We start from the raw sequence: 25,930 nt of genomic DNA on the forward strand, positions 1-25,930 counted from the left end.
CGAACAGCTATTTGACCTGTTTTGACCTGTTCGCAGTTAGTAACTGCGAACAGCATGCTACACAAAAACAGGTCAAAATAAGTTGTTTGCACGTTACTTGTATTTTTTTTAAAATTAGGGTGTGTTTTTTTAAAAAAATTTCTTTATTTTCACAATTCAATGATTACTTGTATTTCAAAAAGTGAAAGAGGATTATAATGTTGTGTGTTGTCTTAATAATGCCGTGTTAATTTTGTTAAGTTTTGTAGTTGTAGGTCTCTATTGATGTCATGGCATTACAATTCCACTTGTATTCTTGTGTTAAGAGTAATATTTTTAAGAGTAGTCTTTAATATAATTTTTTAATTTATTCGGAATTAATAAGATGATGTCAAGAAAGTACTTATTTAGAAGTACAAAGTGGAAAAAAAGACAATGAACAGAGGAATTTTTGGAGAGACAAAAATGGGCTATGGATAAGTTTGTATTGCATATTACAAGTTCATATGAAGTTGTAGAAAATTCGTCTAATGATGGTCACGATGAGAATGTTGAAAATAACAATGTAGAGAATGCACAAAATACTGATAATTTTGAAGATAATGATTCCCCAATTGAGGCCCAAATTTATTTTTATGAACCAAGTAATTGACCTGATAATCTTGATCATGAAACAAGAGACTTATTATTTGAAAAAGGACTTATAAGAGAACTTGATCTTGTGTTTCCGCTTGATGACAATTCACGACATTTTAGTTATAGCCATTATTCGAGAAAGTTGAACAATGGTGAGATTAGTGATAGAAAGTGGTTAGTTTACTCAAAACGTGCAAATAAAGTGTATTGTTTTCCTTGCAAATTGTTTAGTTCCAATGTTATCAAGCAATTTCTAGCAAGTGTTGGGTTTAATGATTGGAAACATCTTAGCGAGAGGCTTAAGGGTCATGAAAATAGTCCCGAACCTATGACTAATATGAGTTCTTGGAAGGAATTATGTGTTAGGTTGGAGAAAAAAGAAACAACTGATAGTGAATTGCAACAAGAAATTATGAGAGAGAAAGAACGATGGAGAGAAGTTTTGAAAAGAAAAATTGGTAGTGTGGAATTTTTAGCTAAATATAATTTGTCATTTCGTGGTACTAATGAGAAACTTTATGTTGAAGGTAATGAGAATTTTTTAGGAGTTATGGAGATGATTGGCAAATTCGACCCAATACTGCAAGAGCATATTCGACAAATAAAAAATGGTGAGATTCACCATCACTATCTTGGCCACGGAATTCAAGATGAATTAATTTCTTTTTTGGCACATAGTATGAAGAACTCAATATTGAAGATTATAAACAAGGCAAAGTATTTTTATCTAACTTTATATTATATATTTTATATTAATTTATATACTTTTTTCTTTCACAACATCAATTTTTTTTTATATATAATTAGGGCCCACAAAATATATATTTGCCCTGGACCCCCAAAAACTCAGGGTCGGCTCTGGATGGTTTGATCATCAAACTCTCAATTTGTATAAAAATAAATTAAAAATGCCCAATAAAATATTTGCTAAAAGGCCACAATAAATATTAGTACATATGGTTCTAGTTAGCGTTTCAATTAGTTTGATTTAAAATAAAGAGAAAATTCTAAGAAACTCTATTCTATACCTGAATTTGCAAAAAACTACCTTATCTAAATTTTTTTGCAAAAAACTACCTTATGTAATACTTTTGTTTGCAAAAGACTAACTTCTAACGTTTTTGAGAGTTTGACCGTCAAAAGTAACCGTTGACTATCACGTGTGACGCACGTGACATTTTAAAACAAACCTTCCTTCTTCATTTCAGACATTCCCAGGTCCCAGCCATTTCCTTCCTCTTCTTCTTCGAAAAAAACAGTGCTCTAAGTTCTTGAATTCGCTTCCGTCTTCCTTGAGACATCTTCTTGCTGAAACATCTAACCTTTAGAGGTATGTAGTACTACTCAATTAAGGTTTTGTTCTTCATTGTTGTATTTTATTTTGTCTTTAAAATTGAATTCGTTTTACAAATGTGCTTCCTTTGGCTTCCGTTTTTTCCTATTTAGTTTCCTGTTTTTATCTTGTAATTTGTTAATTGATTATTGTTGTGTGTGAATGATGTATAATGGTTCCTAAAATTAGATAAATCAATAACATGAAGAAATTGAAAATCTGGAAAAAAGCAAGTACTTCGAAAATGCAGCATTCTGAGTTGGCAACTGAGTTGGTCAATGTTAGGACAGATGAGGTGGAGCTCGAAAGATCTGATGTGGCACATGAGGTTGTGGATGAGTTGGAAAGAGCAAATGCTATTTCTACCCTAAACCTTACACCAATTGAGAGAGGTTTAACCCTACAGCAAGAACTTTCTGATTTTGAGGATAGTAGTGATGATGATTACAGTTGTGGTGATGAGGATGAATATGAGCATGATTCTGATTTGTTTGCAGAAAATGTAGTTTATGGTCTCGATGATGTGTTTATAGGTGATGATGAAATTAGATTGTTAGTAGATAAGGAGGTTGATGAGGAAAACAATAGAGACATATACGTTAATGATGATGAACTGGAGTATGATGATGTTGATTTGGGTGCATTGAATGTTGATGAGGAAGGTATAGCCAGCTATCCTACATTCAATCCTGAGGTTGATTTTAAGGGTAAGATCAATTTGTCTTTAGGCCTTAAGTTTCCTTCTACATATGTCTTTAGAAAAGCATTAAGGTACCATGCTATTGAATGTGGTTACAATTATTATTACCTGCATAATGGTAGAAATAGGATAACTGTGTATTGCTACAATAGATGCGATTGCGTGAAATCGAAAGCTAGAATTGTGAACTGTTACAATAGATGCAAAGAAATTAAATGGAAAAAATAAAAGCTTAATTCATTCATTCATCATGATCAATTTACAATACCCAAATCACTGTTACAATTATTCTTAAATAGGTCCTAAACTTCAATTACTAGCCTTGATTAATACAAGAAACACTAACAAAAAACAAAAGAAAAACCCTAATACAATGCTTGTAAACTGATTTCCATGCTTCCTCTCATTCATCCATTTCTTCTTAATCCTTTTAATTTCTGAAATTGCTTGTTCCTTTTCATGTTCCAAGCAACAAACCCTTGATGTCAAAATCTTGATTTTGGTTGCCAATTGTCGCTTCTCCTCCACAAGCTTGTTCGTGACTTCTCTTTGCCAAACAGCCATTTCAGGTTGATCAACCCATTTAAACTTTTTGCATCCCCTCCAATTTGTATCAGGATCATAAAAAACGCAACTCTTAAACCTTCTTCCTGGATTTTCCTTGGTCCATGAAACCCTCCTTGCAAAGGGAACTCCACACCCACATTTTTCAGGTATCGAGTTTTGGGTTGAAGAAGAAGAAGACATTACTAATTACTTGCAAAAATTTAAGGTTTTTCGAAGGAGAAGGGGAATAATTTAGGGTTTTTCGAAGAAGAAGGGGATTAATTTAGGGCTTTTCAAAGAGGAAGGGGAATAAATTAGGGTTTTTTTCGAAGCAGAAGAGGAAGGAAATGGCTGGGAATGTCTGAAATGAAAAAGGAAGGTTTGTTTTATAAGGTCACGTGCGTCGCACGTGATAGTCAACGGTTACTTTTGACGGTCAAACTCTTAAAACCATTAGAAGGTAGTCTTTTGCAAAGAAAAGTATTATATAAGGTAGTTTTTTGCAAAAAAAATTAGATAAGGTAGTTTTTTGCAAATTGAGGTATAGAATAGGTAGTTTCATAGAATTTTCTCTAAAATAAATGCTATTTCATGGAGCTGTTTGATATTTTGATTTTTTTTTCATAATTTCATATATTGATTTAATAGAATCGAAGAAAAATAAAATGGTCTGATGAACATTGAAAATTTTGTGGTCTTTTTATAAGATAATTAAATTTTGTGTTTTTGAAAGTTTAATTATAAAATCACGTGAATTGTAGCTTGTCGATGACTACACTAATGGAGCATTGGATGAATTTTTTTAGTAAGGAATTATTAACAAAAATATTACATTTTCTATGTAGTTTTTATAGAAACAAAATGTTCTGAGAAGGTTATAACAAAAGACAAGTTTTACGAAGTTGTGCTTACAACTTTTCAATTAATTAAACATTATGTCATTTAAAACAAGAAAAAATATGTCTTTTGAAGAATAGTTATTTCAATTAAATTAATATAAAAATTTGTGCATAACATGAATTTGTAATTTGTTAGTATGCAAGTAAGTTTAAATATAAATTTTAAAGAAATATGCTACTAAATAATTTCGTTATAAAATTTCTAATTAATTGTAATAATTGATATAAACTGATTACGACAAAATAATAACTATGAGATTAAATAGGCCATACTGCCATCTAAAATAAATTAGACGGGGCTCATTTTCGTTCAATCTAAAAACATAAAACAATTAATAACTCTTGTTTAAGATTGTCTCATGTGAAACGTTTTAAAAGGGTGTTTTAATACCAAAGTGACTATTTTAATATCAAAAATAATGTTTTTAACATTATACAAATAGAGATTGAAGTATAAAATGAATGTTTTAATTAATTTGATTGGACTATTTAACACAATAAAGATTTATCTCAGGGTAACCATTTAAAATGAGACTTTGTGTAAAAGAAGAAGCTCATATTCATTTAAACAGTCCTCTTGTATAAAACCGTCTCACCGTGAGACGGGTCCATGCAAAAGATTTATTATTGAAAAAATATATAAAAAATGAAATTTGAATTCACGCTTGTATAGGAAGCAGTTTTTCAGCACTTCTTGTATGAGACCGTCTCACAGACAGATGAGATCATTCAAAAGGCCCATTAGTAAAACAATATAAAATACAATGAAAACTGAATTTTTATTGTACAAAAATCGATTTTTTTAATAATATAGGTTGATCCAATTAAAGTGGTCTCACGGTAACATGACCTTAACAGAGAATTAGTGTAATAAGTTAAATTGCAGGCAATATGCATTTGGGCCTTAGCCACTAAATCTCGTTAATTTTCAGCCAGAACCCATCATAAAGCCCGCAGTGTTAGGCTTTTGACTAAAAAAGCAACAAGATTTTGTTTGGTAAATAGAGACGGTCTTTTTGAGAGATCATCTCTAATTGAGCTGGCCCAGTATATATTTTTTAAATATTATAAGTAGGTATTAAGACTAATGTAAGTAGACATTTAAAATATTATAAGTAGGCATTAAGGATACGGTAAGTAAACATTAAGGATAATGTAAGTAGAATACGGTAAGTAGACATCAATCTTTAATGGGCTGGGCTTAAGATATGTCTCTCAAAGAGACAGTCTCTCAAGAAACTAGCTCAATTCTTAAACAATTTTAAGTCTATTTGAGTTATCATTTAAAATTTTAAATGATCAATTAAAAAGTTTTGTATGAACGTGATCTAGTTCATTTTAATGTCATCAACCATAAAAAGGTATAAATAACCAACCCATCTTGTATGAGACCGTCTCACGGGGACAAAATATCAAAATAAGAAACTCATAAGCTAATAGTTAACCCAAGTATGAGGTATGTCTCACAACGAGGTTGTCTCATACAAAAATTTGTGATAAATAACATGTTTTTCCACTTGATAATTGACAAGTACAGTAAAATATAATCAATAATATGAACAAGTCTATACAAGTCTTATACTTATTACTTACACCACCACACTCAACAAATTATTTAGAAAGAAAGTAATAATATATTTGGAATTTTTTTAAAATAATATTTTCAAGATAATCTATTTAGCTATTTTTGTGTTGATTGATTGGAGCTACTTACGTGAGAGACCATTTCTAAATGAGACAACTTTTAAACAAGAAATTCATATGCTAATAATTTGTATTGTTGGGCCATTTAACAGTGAAATTGTTTTATACAAGAATTTGTATTGATTATAATAATAAATTATTTTTTCCTATTTATTATATTTTTTTATAAATATTATATTTAAAATTGTTTATTGAATGATCTTTTTATAAATAATTATTTTTAAAACTTAAATTTCAATACTACCACCATCACTTAACAATTTTTTGAATGTAATAATACACTACTTACTCTAAATATTCGGTTTTTATTAATATAAAAGGACGAAAGATACATATGATATATATTACATAAAAGTAATATGTTTTTATAATTTAATATTATTTTGAATCTTGTTAAATATTTTTACTGTGTTCAAATTAAATCAATATATTTATTTTTGAATTTTAGGAAACCTATCAGCCTTGCTGGTGTGGATTCGAGTTAAAAAATTTAGAACTCACGGGTCTCGGTCCAACAAAAAAATAAATGAGTATGATGCCCGATGTGGTTGGATCCGACTCATAACCACATGTAATTAGAATGAAATTAGATTAATATAATTTTCATCATTGAATATATATTTTGGCACTAATTCTTTATTGTGACCGTATCATCATGAGACAATTTTAATTGGGTAAAATCAAACTCTTTATAAAAAACTACTGCCCTGTACAATTCAAATTCACAAAATTATATATATTTTTACCAATTTTACAAATTAAGATATCAATTTCAAGAGTTCAAGACCAATTTGAAGGCTTAAAAGACCTGTTTCTAAAATTTGAAATTGACATTTTAAGTTATAAAATTTGACAATTTCAATGCTTAAAAGACCAATTGCAATACTTAAAAATTTTCATTTCAACTATAGAGAAGAACGATTAAAACATTGAAATTGATATTATAAACTTTGAAATTAACCTTTTAAATCTTAAAAATAGCCTTTTAAATCTTAAAACTGTTCTTTTAAGTCTTGAAATTAGTATGTCAAAATTTAAAAAGAAATTATTGGACTTGAGCCAGTTGTACGGCTTAGGCCATCTCACATGAGAGTTTCTGATTCAAATTTTATTTTATTTTTTAAGTATTTTTTTTTTAATAATGAAAGACTTATATGAATCACGGTGAACCGATTTCATACGAGCTGATATTTTGATTATCAAATTTCCCAAAAATCATTTATTGTCGGAATCAAATTTAGATTTAGGTGGTTTTGATTGGGAGAAGAAATGGAAAAAGTAAAGAAAAGGGGATAAAGGACTACTTTCTAGGAGTACAACAAAATGGTCTACGGTTGGACCCTGAAAGAAAGAGCAAGAAAGATTGAAGAGATGTACTGTACTCTTCTCCCCACTCAAATCTTAGCTTCTCCAAACCCTAAATTAAGTTGTCTCCGTCTCACTCACCCCTCTTTCCTTCCTTCCTATCTCTCCTACTCTTAAATCTAAGCCAAACAATTTGGTATGATGATGTTCCTTCTACTCTGGTAGTTGGTAACCAACCTTTAGTTTTTTCAATTGGGCATTTATGTTTAAATATTTCTGGGTTATTTCTTAAGTAAAAGTTCAAGTCTTTAATTTTTAGATCTGGTTTTGTTACTTTTGTTAGTGAAGATATGAAAAAGAATAGGTCTTTGTTGAATTTGAATGATTTCTTCTTGTGATTAGGATTAAACTTTGAATTTTTAATAACCATTTGTAGTAATGAAATGGGAATTTGATTGTTTCTAACTCAAGCAAGGATTTTCTAGTCTAGGATCTTTCTGAGTCTTAGTTTCCTATGTGGGTCAACTCTACAAGTTGGGCTTTTTTAGGTTAAAATTGTGTGGATGTTGTTGTATTAAGTTGACTTTTCTTTCATTTTGATAAAGTTATGAGTTTGGACTTATGGTTGGTTTTGAAAGTGAATATGGAAGAAATTTGGGATATGTATGAGTAAAGTGTACTAAAATCACAAAGTATATAACAATTTATAAGAAAACAGTATTATAAGATTAGTGTAAGAATGTCTTTTAGAAGCATTTTACATGATATGAAAGAGGAACTTGGGAGTATATCTAGGAAAGGGTTTGATGTGAAATTGGGGCATGGTTTTAGATCAAAGTCTCAAAGAGTGGTTCAAGATAATTTTGTGGTGATTGATGCTTTTAAGCAGAGTTGTTGGGCTAACATGCCTCCTGAGCTTTTGAGAGATGTACTTATGAGAATTGAGACATCTGAGAGCACCTGGCCGCCTCGACGCAATGTCGTTGCTTGTGCTGGTGTGTGCAGGAGTTGGAGAGAAACTACGAAGGAGATTGTCAAAACACCCGAGCTTTCGGGCAAGTTAACATTCCCCATCTCAGTGAAGCAGGTATAAGAATCTAGAAGTTTTTTCTTCTTTAGTATGGTTTTAAGTTTATGTATGTTATTATGAAATGATTGAAGTAGTAAGTTAATTAGGTGTAATTATTTATCTTCATTTCTGAGTAGCCAATTCTGCATTGTTTGAAGTAGCTGGTTGCAGATAGTAGTTCTTCATTTTTTAAAGTATTGATGAATATCACTTACATGTTGTCTGTATAAGTTCATCATTACATGATATTCTTTAGCTTGCTAGTTATGATTTTGTATTACTTCCAATCAAGAACATACTTAAAATTTGGTTTATTTGGCATTACCTGTTTTTGTTGTCTACTTGTCTTCAAGGTTATAGAAACTTTTAAGATGTAGAAAAGCTAAAATGATGTAAAAGGGGGATACCCCATCAAATTAATTTAGTGTGACATGAACAAATTTATTAGTTTTTTCGCAAATTTTTATAGAATTAAACCATGTTTGTTTCTTGAACTCGTGGTTTGTGTTTTTAGTAGCAACTCCTGCAACATCTCTCTGTGATTAGATTATGAGACTTTTTTATCTCGTCGGATATATGGGGGAGTTTGGCTGTATCAAACATTATTTTTTTGGAGCCAACATATTCCTATTTCTAATTAAGGTTTCGTTCAAGAAAGCCATAGTTGGGAACATAATACTTGCGTTATTATTCGTTTATGGTCAAGTATTTCGGTCTTCTTCTCTAATCAATGTGGTTAGTTAGTTTGTGCTTTTTAATAGAGGTGTCATTTGATTTTAGCTCTCAAAGATAGTCTTTTATCAATTTGTTTTTGTTGGAGGTTGTTGATGAATTAATACCCTGTTTGGACTTTTCTTTCATGTTTTTTGAATCCCTTGTAAATAGGCACTTAGAATGTAGAAATTAGATTATGAGAATTGTGAAAAGAGTGTTGATCTTGATAGTTGAGTTTATGTACACAGTAACATCCTTTCTGAACCCTACCCGTGTGGAAGATCTTCATAGCTCATTAATCATTATTACATGAGGTTATGCTGCAATGCAACAGTATAATGGATCATTATAATGATCCAAGTAGAAATTACCTCGACATAGCATCAGTGGGGGCTATAATTGCATATATTTTGCACCTTCAGACGAAACTAGTGTAGAAAATTTTCTATTCAATGCTTATAGGTTGGAAAAGCCATCATACGTGATTGAATAAAATATTTAAGTATTTATCTTATTCTAGTATTGGATGATTTTTCCATCTTGATTTCATGTTTGTTCGGAGTTGTATGGTTTTGGTCTTTAATCATGATTTTGACTCATTGATGCTATGGCTAATATTTGATTTCTTGGCCTAGAATTATCATAATTATTTTTAGGATGTTCATCATAGAGTGTACAACGCACTATCCTATACAAAGATTGTAAAATACTCCCTCCATCCCTATCAGTTCACCCAATTTTCTATTTTAGTCCGTCTTACTGATTATGCCCTATTTTTATTCGGACATGACCCCACCACTGTAACACATCTTTACTCTTTATACCTCCTCTCTCTTATTTCTATACAATCCTACCACTCTAACCCATCCAACCTAACATCTTAATCTCCTTACCATTCCCACTTGGGGCAAAATTACTGGGACGAAGTTGTAATTTGTTATATTAAAACCTTGAAATGGTCATTTCCACTATACTCTCATTTCAAACATTAAATTCTGGAAAGGAATTCAGTTCAGTATGGGGGACGAGATTGGGAACGAGAAACGCAATATAGAGTGACTTGGGAATCATTGGATATGGGATAAGGAATTCATTTCCACTATACTATGTATGGTAAATACATTTAAAAACAAAAAGATATGGAATATTTTTTTTTGTGCTTAAATTTGTTTTCAAGCAGACATTTTCAGTTTTCTAGGCTTTATGTCTTCCTTCCTTTTCTCTCCTTTAATCTGTAAATGGAATATGAAAGCCCAAAAACCTGCTATTTGTGTTGCATTACGCCGGCAAGCTGGGACAGACATTTCGGGTCGCAAAACATGGCTATTCTTGCGGTCCCGGTTTCTGTGTCGTCAATGCTTTTTTTTTCCATTTAGTTGTTTATCAAGTCACTCAGCTATGGAACTCAAAAGTGTCTCGGCTTTTCTTGTTTAAATGTAATTCTTGGTCATTGGAAATCTTAGTCATTAGCTTAATGTATCAATAGCGTTCATCCATTCCGTATTTAGATAACTTTAGTTCCGGAACCTGTTGCTTTTCTGCTGTATTTAACGGTTATCTATGCTTGCTTTATTTAGCCTGGATCAAGAGATACTCTCATTCAGTGTTACATCAAGAGACACCGTGGCAGCCAAACTTATTATTTATTTCTTGGTTTGAGCTCAGGTAAATGTTTTGCACCTTTTTACAGCTATTCGCCTATTCGGTTACCCATTAGAACGGATTTATCAAAAGTAAACTTGATGGAGAAGGAGTCGGGTTTTATAGGTCTAGAGCTAATAAAATGAAATAGTGCTAGTTGGTTATATTCTCATCTATTCAGCTTTTTATGTCAGCTTCATACGACGATGGAAAATTCCTTCTTGCTGCTAAAAAGTGTAGACGCCCAACTTGCACGGATTACATCATTTCCATGAATCCTGAATATGTCTCCAAAGGGAGTAGTGCCTATATTGGGAAATTGAGGTATATACTATTACTTTATTCTTTACTGTTTCTTTCATGGAGAAATAACTATATCTGCAACTAGTTGGACCAGTGTAACATAATTCGCTAGTTAATCCGCTTTTTAAATTCGCGATTCACTCAAATTTGCCCAAGAATAACCTAAAACCGAACATAATTCGCTTTTTCCAATTCGCGATTCGTGAGGAAATTAGTGAATCATGTGACAATGAGTTGGCCTGATTCATTGGTTCATGTCTCCACTCCAATTTTTTGGATTTAAGGCTTTGACATTGTTGTATATGAATATTTGGTGCTTGCTGAATCCCAAATCTTATTTTTACAATGGAAAAGAACAGTACAGCAATACATTGTCGAATTCTTGTTTCAGATATGTGATATTTTGATTTTAACCCATATTTTCTTGTTAGATCCAATTTTCTGGGGACGAAGTTTACAATATATGATACACAACCTTCAAATGCTGGAGCGAAGATGACGAGAAGTCGTTCCACTAGACTAGTGGGATCGAAACAGATTGCCCCCAGGGCTCCTGCAGGCAACTATCATGTAGCACACATCGCATACGAGCTGAATGTGCTGGGCTCTAGGTAAATCATGTAGATAATACATGCTGGTCTTACGATAATATTACCAAGAGTGGAAATTTTAAGATTAAATTTTTCTTTTATACAGGGGTCCGAGGAAAATGCAGTGTGTCATGGATACTATACCTGCTTCTGCTATTGAACCTGGAGGACTGGCCCCTACGCAGACCGAATTTGTGAACAATAACGTGGATTCGTTTCCTTCAATATCCTTTTTCAGGTCAAAATCAATTAGAGTGGACAATTGCCAATCCGAAGCTATTCCTATTCGAAAAGAGGGAATGTTATGTCTGCGAAACAAGGCTCCTCGATGGCATGAGCAACTTCAGTGTTGGTGTCTTAACTTTAATGGTCGTGTAACTGTTGCTTCGGTCAAGAACTTTCAACTCGTTGCTTCCCGGGAGGATGGTTCGGAGCATGAAAGTGTTATCCTTCAATTTGGGAAAGTCGGAAAGGATGTTTTTACCATGGATTATCAATATCCGATCTCTGCTTTTCAGGCATTTGCCATCTGTCTTAGCAGCTTCGATACCAAAATTGCCTGTGAATGATGATGTTTTAAGGTACATATCTAACTCATTACTCGAACTCTTCATTTTACCTCACGTACCCATGTCCGATTCTTGATGCTCGGACATTGGTATAGCACTTAGACACTTATTTAAGGCGTAAAATTGAATATTTAGACGTATCCAACATTTGGACACATACCTATCCTACATCAGTACCCGAGTCCAAGTAACATTTTTGTCTTTATAATTAAAGCGAAATTCTAAGGTGCATGATTTCATGAATGACTTCTGAATCAATAATAAATAAAGAAATCATATGTAAGAACCATAGCATTTCGTGATTTGTTGGGAAATATACTTTGATTCTCTATTAACCAATAATGTAGGACCATTAACATGGTTAAAGCTTAAATTGTTTGAAGTCGAAGCACAGCAGGGTATTCTTTACTACCATTATATTGATACAATACCGAGACGTATTTTAAATTAAAAATCGTTATAAATTTTTCGATATATAACACTCATGTCGATAAAAAGATTTGAATCCTTTTTTTTCTTTTTTTATTGGTATTGGAAAAAGGTTTATCCTTTTTATTTACTTAAGAATATATTTTAAGTAAATAAATGTCAAAGGCTGAGTCGATGAGCTACGTATAAAGTAAAAAAAAAATTGGAATTCTAGGAAATTTCTTGGCCTTTCTCAAAATTCTGGTTTTTCCATACCGAGTAACAAATTTTTTACCTTTTCTCTTGCTTGTACTGTCTCAGGTAATTCTAACATTGGTGTAAACGAGTGAAACGGATGCGCTTATCTACATTGTCGGTGTTGGTGTCGTAAAATCTGAACTCCTTAGGAGCAGCAGTGAATTTGATTAGTTAGTTTATTTACTATCGACTCTAATTTTCATTCCTGTACATATAATCGAAGTGAATGCTAAAAGAAACGCTTCAAGCATACTTGACCGCGTCGTTTATTGTCTGAACACTTCTGTTTCCTGCTTTTTTGGGGGGTGAGAATGTGCGAGAAAACCCGCCTCCGGAAGGTTTGTTGCCGTGGTCGCCATAGGTTGGCTTGCTAGTTGCTAGTTGCTAGTGTAACTTTCCTGATGTGTAACTGTAGACGCCCCGGTTTGGCGAGGATGGTTGTCCGGGGGAGTTTCCCAAATTTTCTTGTGTCATAGACTAAGCATTTGTTGATGGAATGGATAATAGTGTTCTCGTTGTGCTGATACTTTTATATCCGGTATGGCTTTTATCTTTTATCGGGTTATGGTTGAAAATTTTTCTTTGTGAAATTAATTAAATGCCTAGTATTTTAGTATTTAAAATGTTTTAATCTAAAAATGATGTGATAAATATTAAATAATTAAATGATAGTATTTTTACTATAAAAAAGGATGTTTTAATTAATATAGATGAGTTATTTAATCAAATTTAAAACTATTACACTATGAATTGTCTTAAATAAGAATTCATGTCATATTTTACACTATTTCAACTCTTATCATACAATATATCAATTTTAATGGAAAATTTCAAATGACAAACTTATAAATAATGTATGTTTGTCATAATGCTATTGCTTCTTAGATCCTATAAGTGTCAATCTTATAACACCAAATTTAAAAGAATTATTTATATTTATTTCTATTTATGAAAAACTATACAAAATTGTTTACTAGAATGAAGAATAACTTTAACAAAAATATTTCAATATAAAACATTGATTAAAATACATCTAATTTAAGGTGAAAGTTATTATGTTAGTATAACAAGATATTATCTTAAATAACAAAATATATATATTTCATATATTTATAACTTTTAAATAACAAAATACAACATAATAGAAATACAATCAAACAAAATGATGATAACAAAAAGCTAATTGTAAAATCATCCATAAATTTGTTTTCTTGTCTTCACAACAAGAGATATTCATGACAAATATTTCAAATCAATTCAAAATTAAATTTTCTATTCAATTTGAACACTACAAACTCTAATTGTACATTAATTTTTTAAGTCAGTTTAAATCTGTCACAATTAAATTTTTTGTTCACACATGACCTAATAGTCTAATACCAACTCTTTAAGTAATTTTGCATGAATATTAAATAATAAAGCATTTAAATGAATTCTTTAACAGTGTGTTTGGGAATGGACATTTGATTGGTATTCTAAATTGTCTCAATTCACTTGTTTAGAAGGTCATAAAATTCAATTCTAGAATTTGGTCCAATTCTAATCTAATTTTCATTTTTTTTTAAATAGTCCATACTAAAATGACAGTCTAAGACCTGTCATTTCAATTATAGAAAATTGTGCACCACCTGTAACCTCTAGACTTCCAAGCTTCCCCATAAGTTTTTTTGTGTGCTGAAATGGTAGGAGCATGTGTGTTGGGTTTCTGAACATTATATGGAATTTTATAAGGCTTTGACAATACCTGTTGGTTGGATGTCCTTTTATTTTCAAATAAAAAACTTTTCTTTTTTCTTAATTTTTAGCTCGGCGTATAGCCTTTCAAATTTGCGACAAGATATGCATATAACTAATCTCTATGGTAGGGTCTCTTATAGTAGCATTGGTCGCGTGTTATTGTATATGGGAAATATTGTCTGTAGAGTTGTTTATTTGGGTTAATTTCGAATCAGTTTAAAATTAAATCTTGTATCCATATTGATTTTTAGATTATTTTAAATTCATTTTAAAAAGTCAAATTAGGTCGGGTTCGATTTTAAGGTTGGATAAATATCGGATCATCGAGTTAAATAGTGCCTAAATATGACCAAAAATGTTTTTGAACCATCATGTTTGATCAAATGTTAATATTGAATTTTGAAATTGCATTTCCTCATTTTTTTGCCAAATAATGTTAGAATTTGAATTTAAAAATTGAAAATCTAAATAATAAATTTGAATTTGAAATTCATAATTTGCAAATTTCAAAATTAAATTTCAACTTTTCAATTCAATTTTTGATTCTTAAACGCTACTTGAAAAAAGTGAAATAATTAAAGTAAATAAGTGTAGATATTAAACTAATCAATAGATATTTTCAATAAAATTACACTGAGCTTAAATTTCTATTTCAGTATTCCCCCATTTGATGCTAATTATCAGTCGCTATGTTAGAATTTTATTTGGCGCACTTTTGTGATAGATTGAAAGGCACCACCGTTGTTCGACAGAACTCAGAAGCATATTATCTTCAACCATTTCATGAATTTTTAGATTATGCTATAATTATGTATAAATGAGTTCATTTTATTTATTTTTTTTTTTTACAAATTATGATAAAGTCTCAGAAGTATTCTTCTTCGTTTTCATATAAATATTTATGCGGGACATCATGTAATCAGTTCATACTTTTTTGTTCGAATTACAATCGAAAAGTATGAAAAAAGATGAGAAAAATAAATCTCAAATCGTTAAATCTTGAAAAATAGATTTTAAAAAAATAGATAAGAAGAGAAGGATTAAATGCTAGTAGGAATCGAAAAACAAAAAACAGAAGAAGAATTGCCATCAGATTAGCATATAGGCACATTCGTCATAGCAACAACAACCCCAAACTAAATTTGGGTGCGCAATAATTGTTGATGCCACTCCTCTTTTTACCTTTTCATCATCGGCAATTTCATCTTCCTAATCAGATTAGACGTTAAAATTAACAAAATTTGCGATGGAATTTGAAATCGGAAATAATTTGGTTCACCGAAAAAGAAATCTTACCAAGTTTTAGGGTTTGTGGAGAAAGCGGGGAATTTATATAAGTGAACTCTCTCAGTAAACATTGCACCTAACGAAGGCCCAAATTGGATGAATGAGGCCCATTATAATTATAATTAATATGTATGAGATTGTCTGACCGTGAAATCAATCCATACAAAAGGTTTATTATGCAAAAAGTTTTTATTATTGTGCTATTTAACTAAGTATAAGTCACATCTCGGTGAGACCGTCTTATACAAGAATTTGTGTACAATACTTTTGGACATAAATTTTTAAAAATAAACTTATTATTTTTAAAAAAATTCAAAATAATCATTTTTATGCCAAAATTGAGATCAGATATTTATTCACTGTTACTAATAACAAACAAATAAACTGGTCAAAATAATTCAAATTCTTTTGTTCGCTATTAGTGGTGGCAACTGGCAAACATAATTGTGGTAATTTTTTTTTCTTTTAGACTCGAACATGGAGGCACTAAATTTGAAAATTAAAATTTATCGAAACTTATTTTGAGAATAAAAAAAAATCAGCATTTCAATTTTTCACTTTCGGACTCTGGTAGTATCTAGTGTGCCTTGTTATCATTTGATTTTCAATTTTCACAAATTTTTATATGAGACAGTTTCACTGAGAGATATGCCTCATACATGGGTTAAAATAATTCATCATATTCCTATTATGAGATTATATACTCCTTATTTGAGGTCGTCTCACCAAGAGACAATCTCTCATAAGAGTAATTCTTTCACCCTGTTAGTGAACAACCTGTGTGTGGTGGTAAAAATTTGATAAGATGCACAAAATCATTCGATATCGATTTGCATTCAACCCATAGGTTGACCTAGGTTTTGATGACTTGTAATTGACCCGAAGTTGACCCGAGACTCAATATAAAATTGATTACATTATAACCATCATCGATATGCATATATGCGATATCAATCGAAAACATGGTTAACGAAATATGACTTACATCCACATGTTATCGACCTAAACGCGACTTAATTCACCAGGTACCCAACATAATCTAACTAAAAATGCCCCAAGACCTGCAATTAATCCGACCGGATAACAACCCTTAGTTTTGGACTTTGGTCTTCACCTTTGCTGTTGTACTCCATTTATCTCAATGAGTTTGTCGATATGTATATTTTAAATTTTCTATTTTACTTTGCAACATTTCATTTCTAAACTATTATTTAAACTTGTTTTACTTCATTTTAATTATATTTACTCAATTTAATATCACCACGTATTTTTTATCTTTGCGACTCTGTCCCATTTCCTATTGTTTCATTTTGATGGAATCTGTTGGAGGGAGTATTATTGTATCACAATTTTTTATACGAGTCACACTCACAAATATAAAATGGCTTAATTAATACTCCCTTCAATTCACTACTAATGTCCTATTTGTTTTATGCACCCTATCCAATACACTTATTTAATTATTAAAATCTCTAATTGTGTATAATTAAAAATTATGAAAAGTTGATATGAATAATCATGAGACGAAGATCCTACTCAACTATGTTTTAATTTATAAAATAATAATAAAATACAAATTATGAATATGATGAATAATGTTCGAAAATCAAATGGGTTATTAGTGGTGAATTGGAGGGGGCTCTCGCAACTCACAAGTCACAAGAGTATAGCTCATTATCGTTTACTTGAGTGCACTAGCACACTATAAACCCACATCCTTGATCCTTCCTTTCTTGTCGGCTTGTCGCTACATCATTCGGTTTCTGGTGTCACACTCTCACACTTCAAACACCCCCTTACCAAATCCGCCATAATCGAAAGGTTTTCTCTCTACGCCTTCCTCTATCATATGATCATATCATATATGATTTTCGTTTTAAGTTTCTATTTCTTTACTTGAATTTTATTTCAATATTTTCTTTTTATTCTTTGTATACACAGTGAGGCTCTGGTAGAATGGATTTATCACCAATCGAGGATTCTCAGCCCACGCCCAATTCATCCGATGTTGTAGTGCATCACGATCACGATAACCTTGTTCCTCCCGTTTCAGAATCTAATGGGTACTTTTCTATTTTCTTAGGTTTTCTACTATCAATATTTGGTTATTTTTTCCGGGATCTGTATTGTTTTCCGAAAGTATTTCTAGAAATCGATTGACCTACCCTTCTGTGTAGACTTTATGATTCTTAGGGTTTTGGAAAATTGAATTGTTATGTGGCAGCATGCTCACTTGGGTTGCAATGATTTGTGTTTTAAGGGCATTTTTGTTAATTATACTCCCTCCGAAGTTCAATAGTTATGGACAAAAGTCTAGTGAATACAAAGCTATCATCATCATCATCATACCCAATATCCCGCTCGAAAGCAGGATTCTGAGGGAAGGTGATACACAATCCATACCCGTACTCCATTCACTAGGAAAAACTGAATCCGAGCATCCCGATTTAGTTTTTGGCAAACCCAAATCTGAACAGGCATAGAGGTCATTGCTGATTTCATGCTGTCAGTTGTCTTTATTCTTTAACCAGCTTTAGATTGATATCATTCGAACTCTTGTTATCATAATTGATATTTAGTTTTTGTGGCACAACAAAATTGGCTGAGAGGGGAGGGAAGAGAGGAAATAATTGATATGCTTTAGAAAACTTGATGGTTGAATCGTCTTTCTCTATTCAGCCCACAGCTTATTACAATATACCTAATTTCCTATGTTATAGAGCAGGGAGAGGAGGTGCATTGGAGGTCTCTGAAAGTCTTTTTGGTATCATACAAACAAGAAAATAGCTAAAACTATGAGCAAATACAGTATGCTTAAGTCATTGTTTCAAATGCAACAACTATTCTCTTTTTTCCGTTATCAGAGTTTGTATTCTATGTATATCCGTGAAAATGTAAGAGTGTGCATCCATTCTTTTACATTCTGTGGCTTAATGAACTTTCTTGTCTCCAGTAGACATATGAAGGAAAAATATCAAGGTAGCACTCAAAATTTACATGGGAGAGGGACTGCAGCATATACTCGAGGGGTTGAATGGGAACTAGGGTTGTCGAGGCGTAAAAGTTTCAAATTTTGTTTGACAACTTTAGATGCATTTTAAATGCTTAAATAGCTTTTGTAGCATACACTGAAATTTTTATTGCTTTAAATATTCTTGATTGACTTACTTGCATTAGCGTCTTTAGGCATCAAGTGATATATTCATAAATTAATTTTTTGAGTTTAGGTTTTGCTGCGCCCTCTTGCTCTGCATTGACAAAACTGCTAGCTTTGATGATGCCTGCTAGTGCTAGGTGATAGTGAAAAGTTAAGGGTTATTGAGAAGTGGCTGTGATGTGAATATCACATTTTTTAACATTTGAGCAAGATTCTAAGTTAATGGTAAAAAATCTATACTTCATTTACTTGAATTACTGATGGATGCTTTTAACAGTTGGGAAGTCTATAATGAAAAATCACACCCCAATAAAAAATCTACCATAAAGAGGAATTTATGGTTGATTGATACTACAGGAAGATATTATCAAGTGGTATGTACTATGTAGCATACTCATCATATGAAATTCCACTAAGCTTATTATATGATGATTTTGTAAGATTTTGCCTCTGTTTTTGCATGTACAGACTTTATTTTTATGTTTTGTACACTCGATTTTCGAAGCTTGACCATGTGTCATGTTCTTGATTCAAAATTCATAACACAGGACATATGGAGAATGCGATACCACAACTAGTGTGAAAATAAACATGTAACCTTTTTATTACAAAAATAACAAGAATCTCATTTCTCATTTCTTGGGGCACTAATATACTGCACCTTATAATAACATCATCTTATAATAAGAATGCGATACTACAACCAGTGTGAAAATAAGAATGCGATACTACAAACAATGAAAATAAGCATGAATAGTTCGAAAGTTATAATACAGGATACCTGGATAATTGTTATACTTATGTAGATTCTCATGTGGCACTAACGTACTGCACCTTATAATAACTTCACTTCCAATTTGCATTTGCTTAGGGTCTGTTACCTTTTTATTACAATATAACAAGATTGACTTAAATACTGGCTGTTATGGGAGACTATATCAAGGGTAGTGCGTGTCCCAGAACTGCAAAATAAATGTAATTGTTTTTGCATGTACAGACTTTATTTTTATGTTTTGTACACTCGATTTTCGAAGCTTGACCATGTGTCATGTTCATGATTCAAAATTCATAACACAGGACATATGGAGAATGCGATACCACAACTAGTGTGAAAATAAACATGTAACCTTTTTATTACAAAAATAACAAGAATCTCATTTCTCATTTCTTGGGGCACTAATATACTGCACCTTATAATAACATCATCTTATAATAAGAATGCGATACCACAACCAGTGTGAAAATAAGAATGCGATACTACAATGAAAATAAGCATGAATAGTTCGAAAGTTATAATACAGGATACCTGGATAATTGTTATACTTATGTAGATTCTCATGTGGCACTAACGTAGTGCACCTTATAATAACTTCACTTCCAATTTGCATTTGCTTAGGGTCTGTTACCTTTTTATTACAATATAACAAGATTGACCTAAATACTGGCTGTTATGGGAGACTATATCAAGGGTAGTGCGTGTCCCAGAACTGCAAAATAAATGTAATTGATTATTATGAGGACAAGTAGAGTTTAGTGAAACTACAATTTATTGGCTATTTTTATTTTGGATATGGTCAATTTCTTTCTTTTGTCTTTTCTGGGTTCAGAATTTATCGATCCATTTCTGCGATGAAGGACTGTTTTGAGTGTGAAGTATGAAATATTTTATTGTTACCCTTGTTTTTTCATGTTTGTCATCTTGTAAATTTATGCATATTTTTTGTTGATTCATGTCATGTTTTTCATCTAGAGGTGGTGAATATGATCAGAAGCTCTCCGCAGAAGAGGTGAAGGGGGTGTTGGAAATCATAGCTTCAACTGGAAAGTTTTGGTATGTTTTTATTCCCAACTTTTGGTTGCACATATATCTGTTATGTGAATCTGTGATATGGGACTTGGATTACACGCCCATTTGCTTGAGATATGTGGACCATTTTGTTATTTTTCAGCTTTGTGCACATTCTTTGAACTGCATGTTCTGCCTTGTTTGGCATGTATTTTTAAAGCAGTCAATATTTTATAGATTTTGCTTTACAAACATGTGCGTACTCAGCATACACATCTGCATCCACACATTCACATCTAGATATTTTACGTACATAATAATACACAGAGATACACAAGCTCGTGCATGCACACAAACAAACTTATATCACATTTCATTACCTCATTGTCATTGCAATGGCTCCTATCAAGGGGGAGTAGTGGGGCTTTAAATCTATGCAACCTTGGTACCTTACCTTTGTTATAACTTAAGGCTCTTTTTTTTTTTCTTTTTTTTTTTTTTTTTTTTTTTTCCTTTTGACCTTTGATTATGGACATACTAGTGTTTAATTGAAATTCTTGATTTTGGTAATTGTATATCTGCAACCTGCTTAATTTTTTTGGAATCTTGTGGATGGATAAGTAGAACATTGTGATATTTTTATGAAAGGTTATTTCATGGTTGTGAGTGAACATTTTCCCTCTCTTTGTTTTGTGAATCAGGCATGATTGGGATGAGCTGAAAAGCATGCTGTTCTTTCAGTTGAAGCAGGTAATGTTGAGGTATGCTTGTATGTAAGGTCTTCGTCAATTCAAAGTGACGATGTAAAATATGTTTTTGCTGCATGGAAATATAATTTGAATTTATCTTCTGTTGGGATTATGATATTGCCTTGTTACATGTAACTTTGAATATCAAGGTTCTTTCGGAATATCCAGAAGCACAATCTCCTGAGGATCAACAAAATCGTTCTATGTTGGAGGGTTATGTGCAGTTGGTGAAAAGTTTGGAGGAAGGTAATGTTCTATCAAAACCCTTACTGTCTCTTATTGCGTGTTGGTATTGTCTATGGCATTAGACGCTTCTGTTGTTGGAGTTGCAATTTCTTATTTGTCATTCTTTATATTGACCCAAAATTCAAAAATCATTCGACAAAACATACCCTTTAACTTTAGGGGCACACCTCAGCCACATAATATCAACAACCGCTCTCTATTTTTGACACAGCATACAAAATTTATTAAATGTTTTTCTTATAAATAAGTTATCTGGTATATTACCTATGTGAAATCAAACAAGCATAACGACTATGAGTTTAGCAAGAAGCAAGACGAAAAGCTTAGTGAGAGAGTGAATGTTGAACTATTCAATCATTCAATTAGTTAAGTTTCATGATATATCACTGATGCCATGATTTTCAGTCACTCAACCCGTCAAATCTCATGATATATCATTGATGACATGATTACAAAGTGCAACTATGCTAACTATTGCATTCATGGGTTGGATGGCAGGTGTGATCCTTTTAGATTTCTTTTCTGATTTTGTTGTTTTGTGGAGCATAATTGTGAATGCAACTTAAGTGATATATTCGACTCATATATAGATTCTATACCTGATGGTAAATTTGAAACATTTTCGTTTATGTACAGCTCTAGTCAGCTTTATAGAAGGGCCACCATTCACATTGCAAAGACTGTGCGAGGTAAGTTGGATATTATGTGTTAATGATTTTGCATTGATTGCTTTGATTCTGTTACGGAAAGTTGCCAGACCTACAGCTTCGTTGGTTCTCATTAGTGAGTGTCTAGACGTTGATGTTTCCCGCAGCTGCATATGGAAAATAAATATCGACTTATGAAAAGATAATGCTGAACTTAGGAGTAAGAAATGATGATGGCCCTGCTCAATCTCCAAGAACTTTGTTGTAGTTTTCTATTCACTTATCTTGCCAGTTTGGATTTGACCTTTTGGGTTGATTTTGTGACTCATTTCAGTAGTTCATTCTTCATCTTGTCTCTGAATAATTCCATCTCTTACTTTGTAGTGTGATTGATATCATTCCGAATTTTTGTTTCTTCTATAAATGTTGGACAAAACTTTAGAATGTGAACTTTTGAATTGAGATTTTATGTTTTAAGCACTAAAAAGTACAACTCTCGATACTGTCGTGCTGGGAAACAAACACAAGCATGTACTATGTGTAAATGTCTTTAGGTGCTGGAATTAGAAGTCAAGTTGCTTCTTTTGGCTTTTTACGCTCATTTTCACTTAAAATGAAGATGCACCTGGATGTGTGGTTGACTGATTGCCTGTGTCCTTTTGGCTTTTACATGTTTAAGCTTTGCATGTTATTTGAGTTATTGACACTGAATTTTAACGTTGTGTGCTTTAACAGATTTTACTGAATGCACGGACTATCTACCCTAACCTGTCTAAACTTGTGCTTGCACTAGAAAAGGTATGCTATACTAGTATATAATTGCACATCCTGACTGTAATCTTAGCTGCATGTTAAAAGAATCTTTATTCTGTATTCAGAATCATTGTGCTTGTTTGTTAAACATTATTGAACCAAAGTGTACTTCAGTTTTTATTGTGTATAGATGATTTAGTTCTCATCTGTCCCCAAGAGTTTGCCCTATAGGGGAACTATGTTAAGAGAAAACATTGGCGGGGTCGGGCGCACCTCTCCAAAGTGGCAAACTCGAAAGAACGGCCAAAATAGTTTATGAGGCAAATTCATGGAGACAACGGGAGTACTCTTTAATCTTTTACATCATGATAGGCAACCTTGTAAACTAAATTGCATGTATGGATAGTAAAACTAGAACGCAAGCATAGACATTTAGGACTAGTTGATGTCCCATAAAATCATGTAATGTCTGGTATTAATCAGTTATTCAGTTCTGTGGAAATATACTACAAAAAGGTCGTACTCTGATATCAGGTTTTCTTTTGGCCAAATAGGACTGACTACCCGCGTAGATGTAATTGACCCTTGCCGCCCGAAACTAACTCGCTCCAGACAAGGAGATGTATATCAAATTATGAAGACTTAATTGGATGTTATTACTTACCTATAATCTTATTTCAGTGCAACTGAAAATTCTGAACCTAACACAGTTACGTTCTCAAACATGACCCAAAACCTTATTCCAAACAATCCAAAATGGCCAGAGTCTGTACCTTAAATAGTAGAAGTAATTCACTTTCACTTTTAAGAATGATTTAAATTGTGTAATTTGTGTGATTTGAACTGTATCTTCCTTTTAGCTGATAAAAAGTTAAGTTATTTGGCTATCACGTTTTTTCCAAAATTGATGTGCAACATTTTGTAAACTTCTTAAGTTGAACATGACACGTCAAAATGTCAAATCATTTATCGTTCAATATGATGTTGCATGGAGCTGGTAAACATTATATGACTTGAATTTAAAGTTGCTTCAAACACCCGTTCTTCGTACTAAAGTACTGAAGTAAATGGTAGCACATGCCAATTCTATCGGACTCAGCCCAATCTATTTTAAGCTCTCAGCTATTCTGTCGACTATGAACCAAATATACCTTAATTTGTAACAGTTTGAAACCAAGATATTTGTAGTCTTCTGAAGTGAGTTTACAAGAACGGACGTTAGAATATGGCCTGGCATGATGTGCTGAGGATCCTGTTACCATCCTTGACTGATGCAACTGAACCTGTTCCTGCTACGAGTAAAGTTTGAAAATATCCCATGCTACTTCTAGTCTGTTTGTATATTGATAAAGTAGCTATGCTGGGCTTTATTATGATCTACTTAGATTTAAAAGGCGTGAGCCGTGAGGTGACTTAAGGCGCTAAGGATCCCCAAAGCTTAGGTGCTAGGCTCCAAGCGATGACTAGCTTTTAGTGTGAGGACTGAGGAGCCCTAGAAAAAACCCAGAAGAAGAGAAGAGAAATCAAGAAAGAGAAGATAAAATAATTAAAAACAGTAAATGAAACAATAAACAGATCAAGTACATCACATGGTCTTCTTCAGAGGCCAAGATCGAAAGACTCTTTGAGGCGCTCGCTAGGCGCTATAAGGCCGTCTGAAGTGCTCGCCAAGTGCAATCTCCTGCCTAGCCCTATTGAAGCGCCCCAGCCCATCGCCCATCCATGCCTGATCCCTTAGGTGCACTTCACAAAATTCCAGTTATTGAGCTGTTACAATGTAACTTGTGATCGTTTTGGATGTTTATGTTGTGGTATTAGACATATGTCCAGCTGACCATTGTATACTATTGATCTTTCGGCAACTTTATAATGGCCTTAGTATTTCCAGGATCTGTATTATGCGTCACCATCTAAAAAATATGTTTTATTCAACAGAATCTGCTGGTGACAAGTACTTTAACAAAATCTACGGATCCGTATCCTCCAACTGTGAAACTAGCAGATGCTTCAGAGCAGGTTGAGGATGTCACTCCACTGCCTCAATCATCTTTGCCCCCACATTCCAATCTTGTGGAAAATGGCGAGGAACCAATGACCGGAGTAAAAGATGAGGTAATGACCGAAGTAGAAGCTGGAGCGGATGATGGTATTACCATTGACATGGATACCTTTGAAGAGATCATAAGCTCATCAGAGACAAACCCTCAATCCAACAATTCGTAGTCTTTTATGCGAGTAGGAGCAGCTGTTTTACCTGAGCAAGAGCTAATATCTTTTGTACCATTGATAGTGCTGCCATTTGAACAAATTGGTAGTTATTTTATGGAGCTTGATTCATTACATATCACGTTGTAACGCTACTACTTCAGGGTTTTTTGGAAAATTCGGTGTTGATTCATGATGTGGGAATTTGGATATCAAGATTCAAGATTGTGTTCATAGATTTCAATGCGTTATTATTTGTGATTTTATCTTCAAATTATAATACATTCCTAATGGAATTGTGATAGTAAGTACTAAGTTGTATTCTAATTTCGAAAGCATCATAAATTGCAAATTGACGGGAAAACATTACATAAATATAATTTTAGAAAACATTACATAAATATAATTTTACTAGAGCTGGTCATACAAATAGACTACCGCAAATTGTGTCACACCTTTGCGCGTAACTAACACTTTAGCTATGAATTTTAAGTCGTTAATCCACGATATTTGTGTACTTTTTTAAAAAATGACTTAAGTATATTTTTTAAGGTTCTATTTATTTTTTAAAAAAATTTAAAATTTAGAAATAATTGGACAAAAAATTAGGAAAAATTATCTAGAATAATTCAACTTTTTCATGATTTTTCTACAATATTTTCACTTGTTGATTAACCTTGAATAATCCCAACTTTAGGGTTATTTCTTC

General features: G+C 32.4%; 3 protein-coding genes across 3 annotated transcripts; all 3 read left to right on the forward strand.

Annotated features, from left to right (window-relative positions):
• The first annotated feature begins 451 nt into the window (after positions 1-451).
• LOC130813633 (uncharacterized) lies at positions 452-1,943 on the forward strand. The gene is made up of 3 exons (XM_057679469.1): positions 452-623; positions 678-1,327; positions 1,824-1,943. The coding sequence occupies exons 1-3, from the start codon at positions 452-454 to the stop codon at positions 1,941-1,943; spliced, it is 942 nt and encodes a 313-aa protein (XP_057535452.1).
• A 5,031-nt stretch (positions 1,944-6,974) lies between these two features.
• Positions 6,975-13,180, forward strand: LOC130812663 (tubby-like F-box protein 3). The gene is made up of 6 exons (XM_057678215.1): positions 6,975-8,189; positions 10,463-10,550; positions 10,721-10,850; positions 11,261-11,440; positions 11,526-12,000; positions 12,718-13,180. Exons 1-5 carry the CDS (start codon positions 7,842-7,844, stop codon positions 11,986-11,988), a joined length of 1,209 nt encoding a protein of 402 aa, XP_057534198.1. The 5' UTR covers positions 6,975-7,841; the 3' UTR covers positions 11,989-12,000; positions 12,718-13,180.
• A 4,127-nt stretch (positions 13,181-17,307) lies between these two features.
• On the forward strand, positions 17,308-25,548 carry LOC130812664 (uncharacterized). The gene is made up of 8 exons (XM_057678216.1): positions 17,308-17,499; positions 17,620-17,741; positions 20,586-20,666; positions 21,323-21,371; positions 21,520-21,616; positions 22,253-22,305; positions 22,999-23,061; positions 24,952-25,548. The coding sequence occupies exons 2-8, from the start codon at positions 17,635-17,637 to the stop codon at positions 25,237-25,239; spliced, it is 738 nt and encodes a 245-aa protein (XP_057534199.1). The 5' UTR covers positions 17,308-17,499; positions 17,620-17,634; the 3' UTR covers positions 25,240-25,548.
• The last annotated feature ends 382 nt before the right edge of the window (positions 25,549-25,930 follow it).

This window comes from Amaranthus tricolor, chromosome 5, assembly GCF_026212465.1.
Source record: "Amaranthus tricolor cultivar Red isolate AtriRed21 chromosome 5, ASM2621246v1, whole genome shotgun sequence".
NCBI lineage: Eukaryota > Viridiplantae > Streptophyta > Magnoliopsida > Caryophyllales > Amaranthaceae > Amaranthus > Amaranthus tricolor.